The 18507-nt window shown below is 35.0% G+C and overlaps 1 protein-coding gene across 1 annotated transcript; it reads left to right on the forward strand.

The window, feature by feature from the left end:
- The first annotated feature begins 1162 nt into the window (after nucleotides 1-1162).
- Nucleotides 1163-15488, forward strand: Nmd3 (60S ribosomal export protein NMD3). The gene is made up of 10 exons (XM_067096802.1): nucleotides 1163-1745; nucleotides 5341-5626; nucleotides 5873-6013; nucleotides 6996-7098; nucleotides 9527-9677; nucleotides 11643-11785; nucleotides 12082-12224; nucleotides 13530-13642; nucleotides 14482-14658; nucleotides 15090-15488. Exons 1-10 carry the CDS (start codon nucleotides 1705-1707, stop codon nucleotides 15292-15294), a joined length of 1503 nt encoding a protein of 500 aa, XP_066952903.1. The 5' UTR covers nucleotides 1163-1704; the 3' UTR covers nucleotides 15295-15488.
- Nucleotides 15489-18507: the final 3019 nt, after the last annotated feature.

Here is an 18507-nt window from a genome sequence, read left to right on the forward strand (position 1 = left end):
TGCGGACGTCTGTCTGTATGTGTTTTTGTGTATTTGTTAGGTGCGTAGATGGACCATGATACAATGGAAGTTGTTTCAGGTCTGTTGAGTCTGATTTAAGAATGAGGAGGGTGGGTGGGTCAAACTAGTTCAAAAAATACTTTGTTAGTACTGGTTCATTACACTTGTTCTTAGCTGTTCTGTTTCTGAACATAGTGATAAACAATGCTCTTATAAAGCGGGACACATTAAATAAATAAGGTGACCTGAGGTTAGTTTACTCGTACATAACAAGGGATTGATAAACTTGGAAAGACTCAACATATACATAGTTTATAATTGTCTTCTTCTTCTTCTTCTTCTTCTTCTTCTTCTTCTTCTTCTTCTTCTTCTTCTTCTTCTTTTTCTTCTTCTTCTTCTTTGAAGGACTTTGATTTGTCTTTTAACGTGTCTTTTCCCATTTTTTGTATCAAACCAGCTCATTTGCTTTTAGCAAACCTATCCGTTGATTACATACATAATCCCGGGGTGTCTACACGGATAGCAAAGTGAATATTCCGCTCGACCTTAGGTCACGGAAAGGCACCGCTGAAAACTGATGTTCTCCATAGAGAACGCGTTGAGCTGGGACTTTACACTCTCCTCTTTGGATTCTCTTCTGTACACAAATTCTTCGCTTCCTTCACCCTGATTACCCGAGGAAATGTGAAAACAATAAAAAGATAAATTAAAGAGAAAATTACAAAGCGCACTGAAGAAAATCCCAAACGTAAAGAGAAATTAATTAAGAAACAGATTTAAAGAGTTAAAGGCAAGAGCTAGTATTTCCTTGAACGTGTAAAAAAAAAAGAGAGCTAGAATTTTCATGAACCTGGAAATAACAAAAACATTTATTTAGATGCATACAAATAGTACTGTTAAGAGTTGAATAAGTATAGATACTCCTAAAAGGCGTATTAAAAAAATCTTTAATGAAGAATATAAGAGAGGCACTAGATTCAGATAGCTGCATGACGGATGGCGATCGCTAAAACTAGGAATACCCACTAAAATGAGATACAGACCAAGGAAAAAGAATGTAAGCGAAGCCTAAACTAAACGCATAACAACAGCACAACAACTAGTATGCTGTATATCTGCTCTGTATTTATCTCAGAAGAATAGTTTGCTCATGGAAATGTTTACAGTTCAAACTTTCCTGGTCCCTTGTCGCTCACTCCACAGACGTTTGCTTACTTATGCTGTCAAAACTTTTAAAAACTTATTCATTGCCTAATTTCATTTTTATAACGTTTCTATCCATTTCCTTTGATTAGCCTGACATTACTTAAAAGGCACAAGAGCATTCAGCTATCCTTAGAGGAACCAAAAATCTTCTGGTTACACTAGGATTTTACAACAAAAGACTCATACTGACTGACCGATCAGCGGTTAACGTAAATATTTGTACATTAAAATGTGTTTAATCTAAATCTCGAAGCGGTGAGGAAAACATGTCCATTAAATAAAGTTTGTTTTACTTTGTAACGGCTCCCTATAGTTGGACGTTCAGAATTCAAGAATAAACACTATAAATAAAAGAAGCAGAAGAATACGCAATTTTGCAACATCGTGGAATCTGTTTTAGTTCCTGTCAGTGTGACAGTGTAATGAATGAATAGTTGTCATTAGATACACGAATTTGTTACTTGACTGAATCGTCATTTTCGTTCTTCAGAAGGCAAAATGGAGTACATAGAGCCCAAAGCTGCAGTAATCGGATCAATGTGAGTCATTTGCCTATGGATAGCCCAGACTGGCTAGTGATAGGCTTCTTAGATCTTAGTTTTGTCAGCATTATTCATTTTAGAGCTTTATAAGCTAAATCTGGCAGCTTATTTACTTATAATAAACCCATACTCTGTGATTGGTTTAAGTAGTGTAGTGCATGGGATTACAATAACCAGTAGTCAATACTACCCTACCCTAATTTTGGCTAAGACGGGTTAGGCTAGAGTAATGATTTACCTCACGTGGTTCACTGTAGGCATTATAAGAAGGCGTTTAAAGCCTCCCGTCGACCCTAGTTGCATCCACATTTTGGCGTTTTATTTTATTTTTTGCCTCTCTAGCCCCTGTTCTTTCCATCTTGCTGTACTTCATCTAATTTATTTTCTCCTTTATAGCCATTATTCATTTAGTTCTTCATGCAACAATGAGATTTCTAGTTATTTTTACTTCCTTGTATTTTGTCCACCTTTGTTCCACCTTAGGTATGTAGGCTACTTCATTAAAATTTATTTTCTGGTCCTTTATATTTCACTGTCTAATCATTTCAACACTTCTCAGCATTCATTTTTGGTAAGGATGCTCATGGTAGGTTAGTTTAGGGTATTCTGTCGCCCTGACTTCAGATGTTAAAGTTGTTTACTTTGCATTGGTAAATTATTTATAAATTATGTAATGAAATTGTATTTACACTGAATTACAGCCCTTCTGTATTCATGTCTGAAGTATATAATTAATGATTTATACATTCTAGTCAGGTACACTTTGAGGATTCACATGTGATTATGATTTTCACATTATTTAGGTTAGGTAAGGTCAGTTGTCTGCAGACCATGGTGAGGAGTATAAGCTGTTCCTGAAACTACTGAAAATATTGCATCAGTTCCTAGCCAACAAATAAGACAAAAGTTCGTTTCCAGTCCAAACTCCAGTTCTATATGACAAACATTTTTTCAACTGTTTTCTTGCTGCATTAAATCATCCCATTCAAGATTTCAACCAGAAAGCATTCATTGTCAAGTTTCCAAACCTCTCACATCTCAAGTATATATAGAGTACTTGACGGTGTAAGAAAAGCACAGAAAGCGAATTAATTCTGGCTGAAATCTAAAATGGAATAATTGAAAATGTCAAGGAAACATCAAAAAAATGTTTGCCATGCACAGATTAAAGTAGGCTACCACTTTGGCTTACATCACTTGCAGAACATCCAATAGCTGGTAAAATTTTACAAGTTGCCAATATAAAATGCCACGTAACTTACAGGTGTTGACTGGTTACAATTTTGCTGTGTTAGCCAAGGAAGGGATTGGGTATTGTCTTACATTTTAAGTCATAATTTGATGAACCCTTTTCAAAACTGTAGGTTACAATTTCATATCATGTACATTATGTTTTTGATTGCCACTCACATATAATAAAACTAACTTCCATGGAGGAAAATGAACTCTTTCAAGATAAGTTCCCTTAAAGTCACTAACAGTATAGCCACAAACCTTTCGTTTTTTTCAATTTTGGGGAGAAACACTACTACTACAGCGCCACAAATTCTTACCTGATCTTAAAGCACAGGGCTTGGAACACTTCGGGCAAGTAACAGAACTTGGAAGAACTCAGTGACTTCTTAAAAAAGATAAGCTTCGTCATATTGTTTGAAAAATTTTGAGATGCACTAATACTGTGTAAATTCACACCCATTACATGCGGTGTCCATTGTGGGAATGATAATTACAAACATTTTTCCGCATATCAGTCATGGGTGAAATTTGAAATAATCAACGGAAAATTTGTAGGCTAATGAAATAAATGACTGGGCTTCATTGGTTCTGAAGTAAGATCCGAATGAAAACTGGTTTATTATTGGGTGATTTCAGTCATTAAAAAAGAGGCCTAGTTACAAGGAGTAAATGTTTCGACTTGGTTGATCTGATGAGCAGCGCCAATAATTTCAAATTCCGAGTCGTCAGAATGCCCATGCAAATGACATTCGCCAATCACATCAAAATAATATAACGAAATGATAGATAAGTGGTTGGAATGCACGGGCATATGCATGGCTGGCAGCTGCTTATGTACAAACACATTCACGGGAGCTCTTGAAGTCATGGGTAAGGTGAAATTGAAACTTAGAGAAAATCCTCAATTATGTACATAAATTTTATTTTTTATTGTGATAAATATTAGTTAGTGAGAATTATGTATATAGAATTTTTTCTTCGTTTTTTATGAAGATTCGAAGGAAATAATAAAAAATTATTTAGGGATGTTCAGGCTGGAAACGAACATTAACCATAAATAAACCATATTTTGTTCCAACTAGTTGTTGTGTTTTTTGCATTTTAAACTATTATTGTTGGTGCAGACCAAATGTTAGGGTGTTTTCCCCTCCCTCCCACATTTGAGTTGGGATCTTTGTGGAAAGCAGTCTTTTGGTTGGGGAAAATTAAAAATGAGTACATTCTATCAGTCAGAAAGGTAGGGAATGCATAAATCACAATGTAATCATTAAAAAAAATTATGCATATCAAGGAAATGCAGTGAGAACAGTAACAGGAGCATATATTAACTTAACCTTCCATATCCTAAATTAGGACTCCTGGTCCTTCCCTGGCTGAGATACTTCAACCCTGACCCATCCTCATCTTAATTGACCTGAAGCGGCATAAAAGTCACAGTAAAATACAGGGATACATCCTAACCTAATCCTCTCAAAGTCTGTGTGCTAAGGCCTTATCGAATAAAGGTTTTGCGCTTCCTAGACACCTCATTCACCATAAATCATAAAAGTAAAATAGCATACAGAACTTAATCCCAAGCTAACCTTGCTCAGTGGGTCCTAACTACCAGGGGATCACTCAACCTCCCCCACACCATAAGCATTGTATCATCTTGTTTAGGTGGTGAGATACACAGGTAGAAGGCAAACATTTCCTCTTGTCCCATTCCAATTGCCAAGGTTTGTTTTGTGGAGGAAAGATATAACTGGAAGGGGTGACTTTCCTTTTTGATGTACAGGGTATTTTTATATTTGTAGTATAAAATATATCACTTGAAATCCATCAACAATTCTTTCAAGCCAACTATTGTAAAACTGGAGAAACACGTGAAAAATGGCACAAGAATTTATGGAGTTTTAATAGGCAGAAAAAAGATGGATAACTTATTACATAAAAAAAAGAAAGCTCTTTTATGTGTTGTAGAATACGTATGCACTTACGTTAAACTTCTACCCTATTTATTTATAGTTTGATTTTTTAGGTAGCATAATGACACTTTTGGTGATAGGCTATCAAAACTAAGTCAAGAAATGATTGAAGTGTTCAGAAATATTAGAGAGATTCAGTTATGATGAAATACTGTAGTGCTGATTTTTCTTTTAATGAATAAATATTATTTTTCAATATTCCAGAGTTTATGCATCTTAGGGCCCTGTATAAGTAGAGTTGATGCATCCTTCCCTATTATATAAAAGACTGGTAATTGTTGTGGTCAAGAGGACAATAGTGAATAAAAAATCATGATTGAATTCCTTGTGCCATCAACAAAATTACCCTGCATGGTACTGTACATTTGTGTAAAACCTTCCTTTTTCAGATTGTGTTGTGACTGTGGTTCTCAGATTCAGCCAAATCCCACAAATCGATGTATTGCATGTATAAGAGCTCGCAACGACATTACTGAAGACATACCCAAGCAAGGCACTTTATATTTTTGTCGAGGATGTGAGCGGTATTTGGATCCTCCAGGAACATGGGTTCCTGCTGCCTTAGAGTCAAAGGAATTGTTAAGGCTGTGCTTAAAGAAAATAAAAGGACTCAACAAAGTTCGGCTTATTGATGCAGGATTTGCTTGGACAGAACCACATTCAATGAGAATTAAGGTAATTAATTGAGATATATGTGTCTGTGTGTTTTATGTACATTAAAACCTGCTATACAAGGTACTCTAAGCTTGTAAATACACAGTAAAGCCCCTGAAAACTGAATAGTGTTATAAGACAGGGCACTATTATTTTACTGATGAACATTTCAGTGCTTGTCAATGTATTATATAAAGAAAATATTGTATGGCCAGAGGGAATGAATATATATTTTTTAGCAGCTTATTATTGCCTCATTAATTTCAGGTTAAATTGTGTGTCCAAAAGGAAATCCAAGCTGGTGCTGTTCTGCAACAAGACTTCATTGTAGAATTTGTTGTTGTGCATCAGATGTGCGATGATTGTCACAGGGTGGAAGCAAAAGATTATTGGCGAGCTTTGGTGCAGGTAAGACATAGAAGTTCTTCTTTAATACAGGGCTCTGGACACCCCTGTGGGGATAGATAAATGAACCCCATTGTCGACGATAACTTTGTTCTTATTATTATTATTATTATCATTATTATTATTATTATTATTCAGAAGGTAAACCCTTTTCATTAGGAACAAGCCTACAAGGCCATTACCTTTAAATTCAGGCTTCCAAAGAATATGTTGGTTATTGGAAAGAAATTATGGAAGATAATAGGAAATACAGAAAGAAGAAATCAGTTATTAGAAAAAAAAATCACAACTAGGTAAAAATGGAAATAATGATTAAAATACAAGGTGAATTGTTTTTATAATAATAATGCATTGCTCCTTCACTTGTAGTTTTGAGGTTTGAATCAAACAACATCTTCTGGGAGACTGTTCCACAGTCGAGTGTTATGAGGAATAAAAGACCTCTGGAACTGAGAAGTTTAACAGAGTTGCATATTTATTGCATATTAATGCTGCTGTCCAGCAAATCTGGTCATTCTTGGCAGGTAAAGAGAATCGGGGATCAATTGTGATAAAAGTTTTCTGTTATAGTATATCTTATGAAAAATTGACAAACGAGACCATCTGTCGGTGGTCTAAGTCATAACTGCTAATTTTAGGAAACAGAAACCTCCCACCACAAATCACTTGAGATCAGTATTTTATTTCACTAGTTTCTGTGATACAGTTGAAAAGTGGACAGATTTTTCTCTATACACATAAAATGGAAAGAAAATGTAATGAGTTTTTATCACTCCTGTATCCAGCATATTGCTGCTTACTATGAATAATGATTAATTGATTAGGCTGTGAACTTGGTATTGAAATGACTTTCATTATGAAGAAAGTTTGAGAGGTTGATAGAAGAGTGTGTGAGTACACAGGTTAATGTTTAAGAAAAGGAAAGTTACTTTGTGCCCAGTAATTGCATTAAATATTTCATCTTTATGTTGTTTTATATCATCAGGTGCGACAGAAAACGGATCACAAACGAACCTTTTATTACTTGGAACAGATGATACTGAAGCATAAAGCTCATGAAAAAACGTTGGGAATCAAGGCAGCAACAGGTGAGGAAACATGTCTAAAATGTTCTCAGGTATTTGTTATTCTTCTCATAATGAGAATACATGTCATTTTAGCAAATTTTCTCCATCTCAGTTACTCTACTGTACTCTTTTATTGGCTTCATAATACCCAGTCAGTCATGACTTCAAATCCCTGTTTGGACATTTAGAAGGAAAAACATCCGCTAGGGGTACCAATGGTGAATACCAAGTGAGCATGAGCTACCCATGAGAGAGAGAGAAAGAGTCATTTGCATGCTCATTATGGCAAACAGTTCTTCTGTTCTTGCTGTTTTATATACCTCATCTCATGACCTTAATTTTTATATCTTGGTTATTAAGTGATTAATGGTATTTGATTCTAGGTTTTCCCTTTTATATAATGGAGGGTAATGAACTGATATTGGAAAGCTACAGAGGAGTTGAGTAGAAGGTTAGGAACCAAGGAAGGTGAAAAGGATATTTGCAGAATTTCACAATCAAGAAAAAAGAAAAGAATAAAGATCTGGGCCAATCAGGTGTCATCAAAGATAGGGAAGGAAGTATCTTCCATAAGGATTATAACAGAAAATGAAGGCGGTCAGGTTATTATATCCAGCTTTTAGATACAGAAAATGAAGAAGGTAGGGATGTGGAGAAGCATCTGATGGAGATATAGTATGTAGAGGTAAAGAGAGGCATAAGCAAAGAAAAGAATTGCAAAGAACCAGTCTAACAGAGGTGCAAATTGAGATGTTGAAAGATCTAAATAAGGAAGTAATGCCAAATATTGGGGAAGAAAGTCTGATGGTAAATATGTTTAAACAGACGGGAGATGATATGAAATGTGATAACAGGACATTTGTTAAAGGTTTTAGAAAGAATACCTCATGACAGTTTACAAGCAATTGTGAAGATTGGTGAACAGCTGTACAGTTTCATTAGGAGGAGAGATATAGTTGATTCTGTCTTTATAATAGGACAGTTACAGGAAAATGGGCTGGAAGGTAATTGTAAACTATACTGTGCATATAACAGAATAGAAATGTTGGAAGTTAAAGTTGGTTTACATTAAGGTTTGGACTTAGCCCACTTCTGTCTTTAATGCTTATGGATGGATTGAGTGAATGGATTAAGAATAAAAATTTGTGGAAATTGATACATGTATGTAGATGATATGGTGATCACAGCAGAGACTGGAGAAGAATTGCAAAGAAGGATGAGAAAGTGGCAGGAGTCTCTTGAATGGGGTTCTATGAGGGTAGATTATGTCTACTTACTTATCTACCACAGCTTGGATCTCTGCTACCTTCTCTTCCTCATTTGCTCTTCAAATATATTTTGAGCATCAGAATATGTAATCTATGCATATTTTGTAATCTTGGGCATCTGTTCCATTTGGTACACAGGAATGAGTTCACTTCCACACCTTTTCTACAGTAGCCATGTGGTCACTTTCCTGATTGTACTTTTCTTTGCATGCTTAACCTTCACCTTGCCATTCCACCCCTCCACTTTTTTTAAATGTTTCCACATCATAAATTATCTGCATATAGCAGCTCCCTGGAACCTTGTTGCTTCAGTCTTTGTAGCTTCCCCCCACCATTATAATAATCAGCAGATAGCGTGAGCTGATCCATAATGGATGCCTGCCACTGTTTTCACTTTAGATCTTGTGTTACGGTCAAGTAACATTTATAGCTTAATGAAACTTTCTAGTACTCTCTCGTTCACAAATATATGATATAGTTTCTTCCTCTTTGTATGGCACTTTAGCTACCTGATTATAAAGACTGCTTCTGTCGATGACTTCTTGCCATTTGCCGTTACCAGTCATATATCCAGCAACACTGAACTTCTAAACTGTAGGTTAATGTTACAAGTGACTGTAAGCCACAAACCTCCTGGTTCAGTATCTGCAATATTTTGTCCCTAATGCAATTGAAAATACCATCTGTATTGTTCAGAATACTGTATCAAACAAAACATGTACAGTAGTACTGTATATTCAATAAGTTAACAGAAACTAAAGAAAAAACTGGTGTCAAATCATGTCTGTTATCTACAGTTCACCCTCCTCTGTACATCTTTGTTGTATGCTGTTATTGATGGGGATACCAGCTCCATTGACAACAGAATAAGCAAAAGTCAGTCCAAGTAAGTTACTATTACTAGACTCTTCTTGACATTAAAGAGGTTGGACAGCTAAGTAAGAATGGATCCAAGGGAATGATGAAATGGGATATTAGAGTTCTGCCTGAAGATATGTTACAGAGACCCTGTTACTCTTCACTATAATTGCTATCCTCATATGAGAGCAATTTTATTGTTATAAATTAGTGAGACCACTGAGTCGCATTGTTAGACTTCATGGTGAGTAACTAACTTTGATTTTATGTTATGATTTTTTTCATTACAGATTATGGCAATCTTGTTTTATTATTTTTTTCAGATGGACTAGACTTTTACTTTGCTTTAGAGTCTTCTGCTCGCCAGTTATTAGACTTTTTAACGTCGGTAGTACCATGCCGTTGGACTCAGAGCAAGAAGCTTATCTCACATGATGTCCATTCCAACATTTATAATTATAAATATACCTTCAGGTAAGCAGCCAAGAGCAATCTTAGAATTTAATGTAAAGTGTATCATTTACCTTGGTATCAGTAGAGAAATTATCAATTCATAAAGTAAAGAAAGAATAAAATCTTTTTGGAAGGTTATTAAGGTGGTACTCTCTCTCTCTCTCTCTCTCTCTCTCTCTCTCTCTCTCTCTCTCTCTCTCTCTCTCTCTCTCTCTCTCTCTCTCTCTAAGTTTTGCTGTACATTTTAATAATTTCTCTAGCATTGTAGTGTTTATACATTATTATGCATATTGCTGTTGTTTCCTATGTTCATTAAGCCCCTTAAACTAGGTACTGCACCCTAAATACTCTGTTAAGGCTTACAAGTTTTATCCAAGGAAAACTTAGTAACGTATGTGAATTCAGACTTTTTCAAATTGATGTTTCTTCTGTCACTGATGTAGTTGGCCACAAGGTACTTATAAGGTTTTAGATGGAGGTATTGGAAGATATGTCTGTGGTCCTTTCAGCAAGAACAGAAACTACGGGTATTTGTTGACGTACCTTTTTTTGAACATGGAACTTTCATACTTGTTTTTCCAGAGATTGGAAGTATGGGACTTTTGTGGTCTTTAGTTTTTGTTGGTTGTGCCAGTGTTGACCTTGAAAATAACGTTGCACACAGTGGAGGTCATGCAAGTTGCAGTTTCATTAAGAAGAATTTATCAGAGTTTTAAACATTTCCAGTATTTTTAATTACTGTATTAAATTTCAAAGAAGAAATGCTCCTTGAACTGTGATATACAGTATATATTTTTGCATTGAAAAGTAGGTCATTCACATTGCTTATGAGAGCTGAGAATTTTAAAATTTCAGTATTTTTAATTACTGTATTAAATTTCAAAGAAGAAATGATCCTTGAATTATGATATACAGTATATATTTTTGCATTGAAAAGTAGATCATTCACATTGCTTATGAGAGCTGAGAGTTTTATCTTAGTGTCTGGCTGTACTGTAATAAATATCATTGTCACTCTTCCTTATTGTCAAGAGAAGTAATTGTATTTTGTACGAGAGACCTAGATTTGGTTGTTAGTGGTGTAGCCCATGAAAATGATTAAACTCGAGTCCATCTGAGAAATCACAGATTGCTGATCTCCTGCCACATATCCATACAACATATCTGCATTATTAACACTCTACTTTAGCACTAAGTATATAACAGTACTTGATGCCTTTAATCCCAGTCTTATGGCTATTGCAGCACTGGAAAAGTCAGTCAGGAATGTCATAGATGAAGCCTTAGACCAGGTGGGAATTCAGGCAGAAAGCACACAAGACAGAAGTTTATGGCAGGAACTTACTTGTTTCACATGTAACCATATAAAGGGAAAGCCTTGTGTAAAATGTTACTGATTTTGAAAGTGGAATTTACCCTATCAGAAATTGGGCGAGAATACTTGCATTGTAATGGCTTATGACATTTTATTTGCTTATGATGAGTTATTGGTCAGCAGTTGTACAAATCTGTATGGGGTACCACTTATTATGTAGATAAAAGATCTTTAAATATCCCTTGTGCTCCAGAAGAATTTCTTTCTGCCTTTTAATTTCGATCCATTCCTTTTGGTAACCACCTAGTTTTCCTACTTCATTACTTTTCTGTGCTCCAATTTTCACCTCTCATTTTAAGAATAGATCTTGCAGATGAGCCTTATAAGAGTCTAAGAATATGTTGTGCAGAGCACCATAGGACAAGCAGTGAAAATCCTCATTTATCCTGAAGGTGGTATTACAATAAAATACTCTTTATTTTCAGTTGAATATAGTGATTACACTGTATTACAGTATAATGTTGCAGAACAAAAATAATTAGTGGAAGACAGTGGAAAAACTATAGATGTCTCTCTGCTTTGATCTGAATCCAACTATATTGTTTTCATTCATGTATCTTGCCATTGAAGTGGCTCATAGAAGATAAATGTGTAATTTTATTTCGTTCCAGTGTTGAAATTGTGCCCATTTGCAAGGATAGTGTGGTATGTCTGCCATCAAAGCTGGCTCATCAGTTGGGAGGAATTGGTCAGATATGTATTGTGCATCGTGTTACAAATCATATTTTACTGATAGATCCAGCCACTGCTCAGTGTAATTTTTTTTAGAAGTATTTTCAAATTGTGGTGAAAGTAAAATGGAATGCTAACATTTTGTCTAGGAGAGCAAAGTAAGAAGCCTTTCCAGTTATTGTAACAATATATGGTGAAAATATCACCACCAAGGATATCGCACATTAAGTCCCAGAAATTCTGATTTCAGATGAACAAGGATTTTATTATCTTCCCTCCTTCCAAATAAACAGGTCGTGCTATAGCCATGGTAATATTTTTTTATTGTCAGATCTATACTATACATACAGTATATTAATGTGGCACCAAACTTTTCAGTGGCTGAAATTGACAGTTCTACTTATTGGCGAACTCCCTTCAAGGCATTGTGCTCTTCAAAGAAATTAACAGAGTTTACTGTAATTGAAACTGCTGAAGCTGCTGTCAAATATTTTAAGGGCCAAGGTCAGATATCAAATAAGGTGAGTTGAAACAGTATGCTGTACATAATGTGAGAAAAGTAGTGCAGGGAAATGGGGTAGCAAGATGGAAACCTTGGGTATCAGATAAGATGCAGGATTCAATAAAGGATAGACAAAAGCAGAAGGTACCAGTTGATAAATTTCAGAAGAAGATGAGTAATGCAAAGTAGAAAACGGTAAGTCCTCTAGTGAAGTTAAAGATCAAGTTGAGATGAGAGAACTTTTTGACAAACAGACTGATGATGTTGACAGAGCCATGTACATATTCAAGGAGTGCCATTGGTGTTATGTTAGAATGCAGGATTACTAATGAAATATCCATGGGTGAAAATAAAAACAGGAAAATATCTGGCAAAAGAGGGGATGGGTCAGTAATAACATCAGAAGAACAAAAACAATGCTGGCAGAACATCTTCTTGAGGTCATGGCTAAGAGATATGAGGGGGGATAACTTAACTGATATATGGGGGGATAACTTAACTGATATACCAGAAGCTGAAGAAAACCTGGCTTTGCTTATGAATAAATTCAGTTTTTGAAGTGGAATAAATAGTAAAGAAACATATGAAATGGAAAATGTTAGCTTATGATGGAATCATAACAGAGATGATTTTAGGGAAACTGAATAAATTGATACCTTGTATAGTAACCATACTGTATTCACAGAATATGGAATGAAAAACAAAACATAATTATTGGGAATTGGAAATCATAGCCATAGTACCAAAGAAATGTCCCTTAATTGAACATGGTAACTTTAGAAGAATTGCGCTTTTGTCAGTTGTCATGAGAATATCCTTTATGCTTATTCTCAGTATGCTGGAGAAGAAATTGATAAAAAGCTTGAACAAGTTGGGTTGAGAAGAAGCAGGAATTAGCAGCATTTGCTTTGCCATGTCCTAAACGAATAGAATGGGGACTAGGCAAAGAACTGTTCTCAGGTTTGACAAAGAATCCCCTCCACACTCTATAGATTGGATTCATCTATGTAGGCTACCTCATTTTGTTAACCATTGTTGGTATACTTCTGCAGGAGTGTATAATAATTGTGGATAAGAGGCAGTAAGAGGGAAAGCTGATGGAACAATCTTGAATACTGTACATGTGAACCCAGACATAGAACAGGGTTGTGGGTGTAGGCTTTTTCAGTAACTCTTTAGTGGGATGAATTAAAATTTTTATTATCTAAATGAAAAATCTGAGATATTTTATGCTTGAAGTAAAGAGAAGCTGATTAAATGAACTTTCATAGTTTTATTGGAACAATATATATACTGTATTAAAAATGTTACCTTGATTTTCCAGCATCAAGTATCAGAGGTTTGGATACAGAGATCTAGTGAAGTGGGATCTGATAACATGATCTTTTGTCGCACCCACCTTGGACACTTGCTTAACCCAGGAGACACAGTTATGGGGTATGTGCATAATTATTTTAACCAGTGTATGCAGAGTAATTTTGTAAATTAGAGTGCTTTGCTTTAGTTTTTATTGGTGTATAGATTAACTTCCAATAATTACGAGGTAGTTTATTCAGATGATTGATTCACATTGCTAGATTCTCTTTAGGCTTTCTTGAAGAATGTAGTCTAATTGGAGGTTAAAAATAGGAGTACAGTAATGGAGAGTTTGGAAGGTGTCAGAAAGAGATATGAGATGTAAAAGGCAGAATGTGATGCAGCATAGGGCAAAGGGAGTTTCCACGCTGCCCACAACATGCCATGCTCGTCACATTGTTGGGAGTACAGTGTCAATGGGCTATTAATAAGAGTTAAAGAGGGTGTATTAAGTCATAAATATTATAATTTGCCTTGTGTGCTCTTTGTGATTTTCCAATTTGGGATTTGTTTTTGAACCTTTTGGCCACTATTTCATTTTCAAAATATACTTTGTATAATTATGATAAAATGAATTTAAGTACAGTAACAGGTGTTGAACTTTACTAATGATTTTAGTTTAATTATTAGAGATGCATATACAGTACAGCATATGGCAGTAAAGTACAATGGTTGAAACTTCTTGAATGAAAGTAATATTTGTAAAGGGGAAAAGCTGTCGAAAGTAACATGAATACTCTACATGTGAAACTGTGTCAACTCAGTTTGGATTGTTCTTGCATACTCTGATGTTAGTTCACCCCCAAAAGTTATATTAATATAAAAATGTTTCTGGTATTTGTTGTATCAGTGGCAAAATTTAACTTTCAAGTTACATGGTGCATTGATTGATAACTTGGACTTCTGTACTTGAAACTCAGGTTTGATCTTCGTTTGTCTAATGTCAATGATGACAACATGGACAAAATGAAGGAGGATGACTTGCCAGATGTTGTTCTCGTGAAGAAAGTGTATGCTGATAAATCTACCAGAAACCGACGCCGTCGTTGGAAACTCAAGCATCTTGGTGTTGATGATGATGTTGGAAGTCAGAACAAGTATGTTTTAATTGTTTGGAAAGTATTAGATTTAAAGAATTCTTTCATTTTTACATGATTATAAGTACACAACACGATCCTGTGATGTAGTGGTACAGAACACGATCCCTTGATGTAGTGGTACACAACAAGATCCCTTGATGTAGTGGTATAAAACACGATCCCTTGATGCGGTCCAAGGAGAAGAATGGACAGTAACTTAAATATAATGTCAAACTAATTTGTTCCCTTCGTGAATGTTAAATTTTTTCAGTTTAATTCTTAATTCCTTCCACCATTTTTTTTTATTTTTCTTTAATATGAAAGTAGTTTGCACTAATAATTTTAAAGTCTAGGGGTTTTAATACATTGATGTGATGCTTGAGCATATTTGTATGAAGTTGTTCATATAAAGACATCCTTTTTAACCAGAATAATCTTTTTCTTTTCAGTGATTACACAGATTTCTTAGAGGATTTAGAGGAGGATCCACAGTATCGTGCAAAATTCAACATTTACCAAAAGGATAAAGAAATACCAGCATCAGGCTATGAAAGTGAAAGTGAAGATCTGCCGCAGGTTGGGTTGGAAGAAATGTTGCAGGATTTGCATGTAGATGATCCAGATTTGGAAGAAAAAAAAAAGCCACGTGACTAACAGATCAAGATTCCTCTTTTGTTATACAGAAATATATGTAATGTTTATTATTGTTTCATATTAGATTTGTTATTTTTCTATGTAGAAAGTGCATTGGAGCTTTGCGATTGAATCAAGGCAATAGTATACAGAGTATTACATAAATTTAAGAATTGTACAAAATTATTTTGTACAGAATAAATGTTTGCAATATACTCGAAGTTTCAAAACTCCCCTGAGTCCAGTGTAAATAGTCCTCTGTGGTTGGTAGGGCAAGTTAACAGAATAGGAAATGTGGAAGTTTTGAAAGTAACTACAGTGTTTCATTGTGAATGTAAATGGAACTTAATAAAAAATGCTGTATGCACTGGTGACCAAGTTCATCGTTAATACCTCTGCCAATTTTTTTCTTTTATACCATTTCCTGTCCATTTAGTGGCATAACTTTATAGGGATGTTTAAAACTTAATTGAATTTTACCAAATTGTCTGAAAAGATTTGCGAAGTTCTAATGAGTAATTGATTACAAATGGTGGATCCAAGTTTAGATATGAGTCCATGATTTTTATTTTTCATTGCTTCATTTGTTGTTATTGTCACTGGTGTGCATTTAAAGACAACATTGTACCTCATTTGGTTCACTGTATGTATTACGTGAGGTTCTTCCCAGCATCCACTTGGCCCCTGGCCACAATCTCTTTCATTCCTTGTACTATACAGTACCTCCGTTCATATTCTATTTTTTCCATTTTACTTTCCACCCTCCAAATAATATGGAGTTTATTTGAAAGAAGATACAGAAGATAATAGGAAATACAGAAAGAAGAGATCAGTTACTGAGAAGAAAGAGGATAAATAAATAAATAGAAATATAAAATTATTACAATACAAGGTGAATTGTTTAAGGGTAGTAATGCATTGTACCTTCACTTGAACTTTTGAGTTTCTAATTGCACAAAATCCTCAGAGAGACTGTTCCAACAGTTTAAGTGTGATGAGTAAAAGACCTCTGGAACTGATAAGTTCGACAGCGTGGCACATTTACTGCATATTGGCGGTGATGTGCAGAAGGTGATGAAACTATGTTATCTACAAAAAACACTATTTTACCATAATTTGTGATAATTTGATAGTGCATCCTCTGCAATTTCACCCCCTTGTGGGTCTCATGTTGGCTGGATGTATGAGGTAGACTTACAGTTTTCATTCCCAGGGGGTCATAGTGCTGTTAGTGCACCTCATGCGATGCAGTGTAGGCATTACTTAAGGTTCTTTGCAACGTCCCTTCGGTCTCTAGCTGCAACCTCCTTCATTCCTTTTACTGTACCTCCGTTCATATTCTCTTTCTCCCATCTTACTGTCCACCCTCTCCTAACAGTTGTTTCATAGTGCAACTGCGAGGTTTTCCTCCTGTTACACCTTTCAAACCTTTCTACTCTAAATTTCCCTCTCAGCACTGAATGACCTCATAGGTCCCAGTGCTTGGCCTTCGGCCTAAATCCTATATTCTTTCTGTCTTACAGTTTTCAATTTGTACTTCTAAAATTTTACTAATTTAGTGCAACATTTTCAACTCTATGCATTTCAAGTATTGTATCGAAAGACCATGTAGTACTGTATTAAACTTTGCAATGATGTCCAGGTCATTTGTCACACAATATATTACTGACATTATTCTAAAAGCTGACTGATTTTCTGGTAAGATATTACACCTTTCAAGATGTTAATAAGTTGCTTGTTTGCCATAGTTTCAAGAGTTTTTGGTAGAAGTAAATTTAAAACTGAGCAGTACAGTTCTGAAATTATCTCCTATATTTTTAAAAGTAGGTTTTCCACATGCCATTTTCCCACTGTTGATGTAGGCTTGCCTATCATTTTATGGATTAACACGGCAGCTACATAAAAGTTTGCTGCCTTTCTGATGTCAGCCATGAAAGATGAGTCAACATTTTGTTTTAATTTTGGCTTACTGTATTTTTCCATGGGTCTCCGCTCTGTCATGGCTTTCACCTCATAGATATTTAAATGTAAATTGAAAGAATGTGATTGCAAAATATTTCTAAATATGGTTACGATTATGTAACTTAAAATCTGATATAAAGATAATTCACATAGTAATTAGACTCGTTGTAGCATGTTTTCTCTGCCTTATAGTTAAATCTCCAAAGCAAATGCAGTACTCTAACTTAATCAGTGAAAGATTAGGGCCAACAGTATTTAATATAAACCCTATTTAATTATCATGGACTATAGAATTCAGAAGTAAAGTGTGAGCTTTCCATAGGTGATATACAGTTTTACTTGATTGTGAACAACACGGCATATAAGATGACTGAAAAAGATCATGAAGGTCATAAAGAGTCCGTGATATTAAAACAGTAAGAATAAATGGTACACTAGTGAAAATAGCAATGGCAATAAAGAATTTAGGAGTGTTAATTGGCGTACCTATAAATGTGGCAGGTCAGATAATTAAATATAGCAAAAGCAAGCCATTGTTATCCAAGGAGCGTGGCTATCATAAAGAATACTTTCGTAACTAAGAAATCACAAGCCTAGATAGTTGTATGTTTATGATGGTCAACTAAATTATCTACTGAAGTTATATGGTTTGATAAACATATCAGCTAAATTAATAATGACTAAGTTCCCACGGGACAGTCATGCTCATTCTCATAAAGTATCTATTGTCTTTCTATGAGAGCAATAATTGCAAGCAAAGAAAGGAATACCAAAACATGTGGAAGATCCCGTAGCTTCTACAGAAATATACCACTAAAACGTTAATACACCTATGATCAGTGACAAATACAGGTTAATTGTGCCAAGGTCTAAAACTAGGGAGAGAAAAAAGACAAATATACGGATCAAATATCGTATAATAAGATGGCTTAGAACTAAAAAGAGGGAACCAAGAGCCAATTCAGTCAAACATAACGACATATATATAAAAGAAGTTATGACAAGGAAGAACAAGATATTCAAGGAAACTACAAACAAATGGGGCTACTTGGAAAACCAAATTTGGTCAGACAGGAGGACCTCCAAAAACATAATGAGAATGAGAATGGCACAGCGAATTAAAGAAATTATTTCACTTCGAACGACAAGAGGCGTTTCCATTCTATTTTTTTGCTGGATTGCCGATGGAAATTTGGATAACTTAGTTAAAACTGCCTGATAATGCTTAAAAACATTTTTGCAACATTTATAGACATTTTATGAAATAGGAGA

The sequence above is a fragment of the Macrobrachium rosenbergii genome, chromosome 53 (genome assembly GCF_040412425.1).
Source record: "Macrobrachium rosenbergii isolate ZJJX-2024 chromosome 53, ASM4041242v1, whole genome shotgun sequence".
NCBI classification, from domain to species: domain Eukaryota; kingdom Metazoa; phylum Arthropoda; class Malacostraca; order Decapoda; family Palaemonidae; genus Macrobrachium; species Macrobrachium rosenbergii.

Bases quoted from the DNA above. Each gene is read 5' to 3' on its own strand.
- Nmd3 (XM_067096802.1), top strand. From the start codon at position 1,705: ATGGAGTACATAGAGCCCAAAGCTGCAGTAATCGGATCAAT. The intron at 11,786-12,081 runs GTAATTTTTTTT...CAAACTTTTCAG, and splicing joins AGATCCAGCCACTGCTCAGT to TGGCTGAAATTGACAGTTCT. The intron at 13,643-14,481 runs GTATGTGCATAA...CTTGAAACTCAG, and splicing joins CCAGGAGACACAGTTATGGG to GTTTGATCTTCGTTTGTCTA.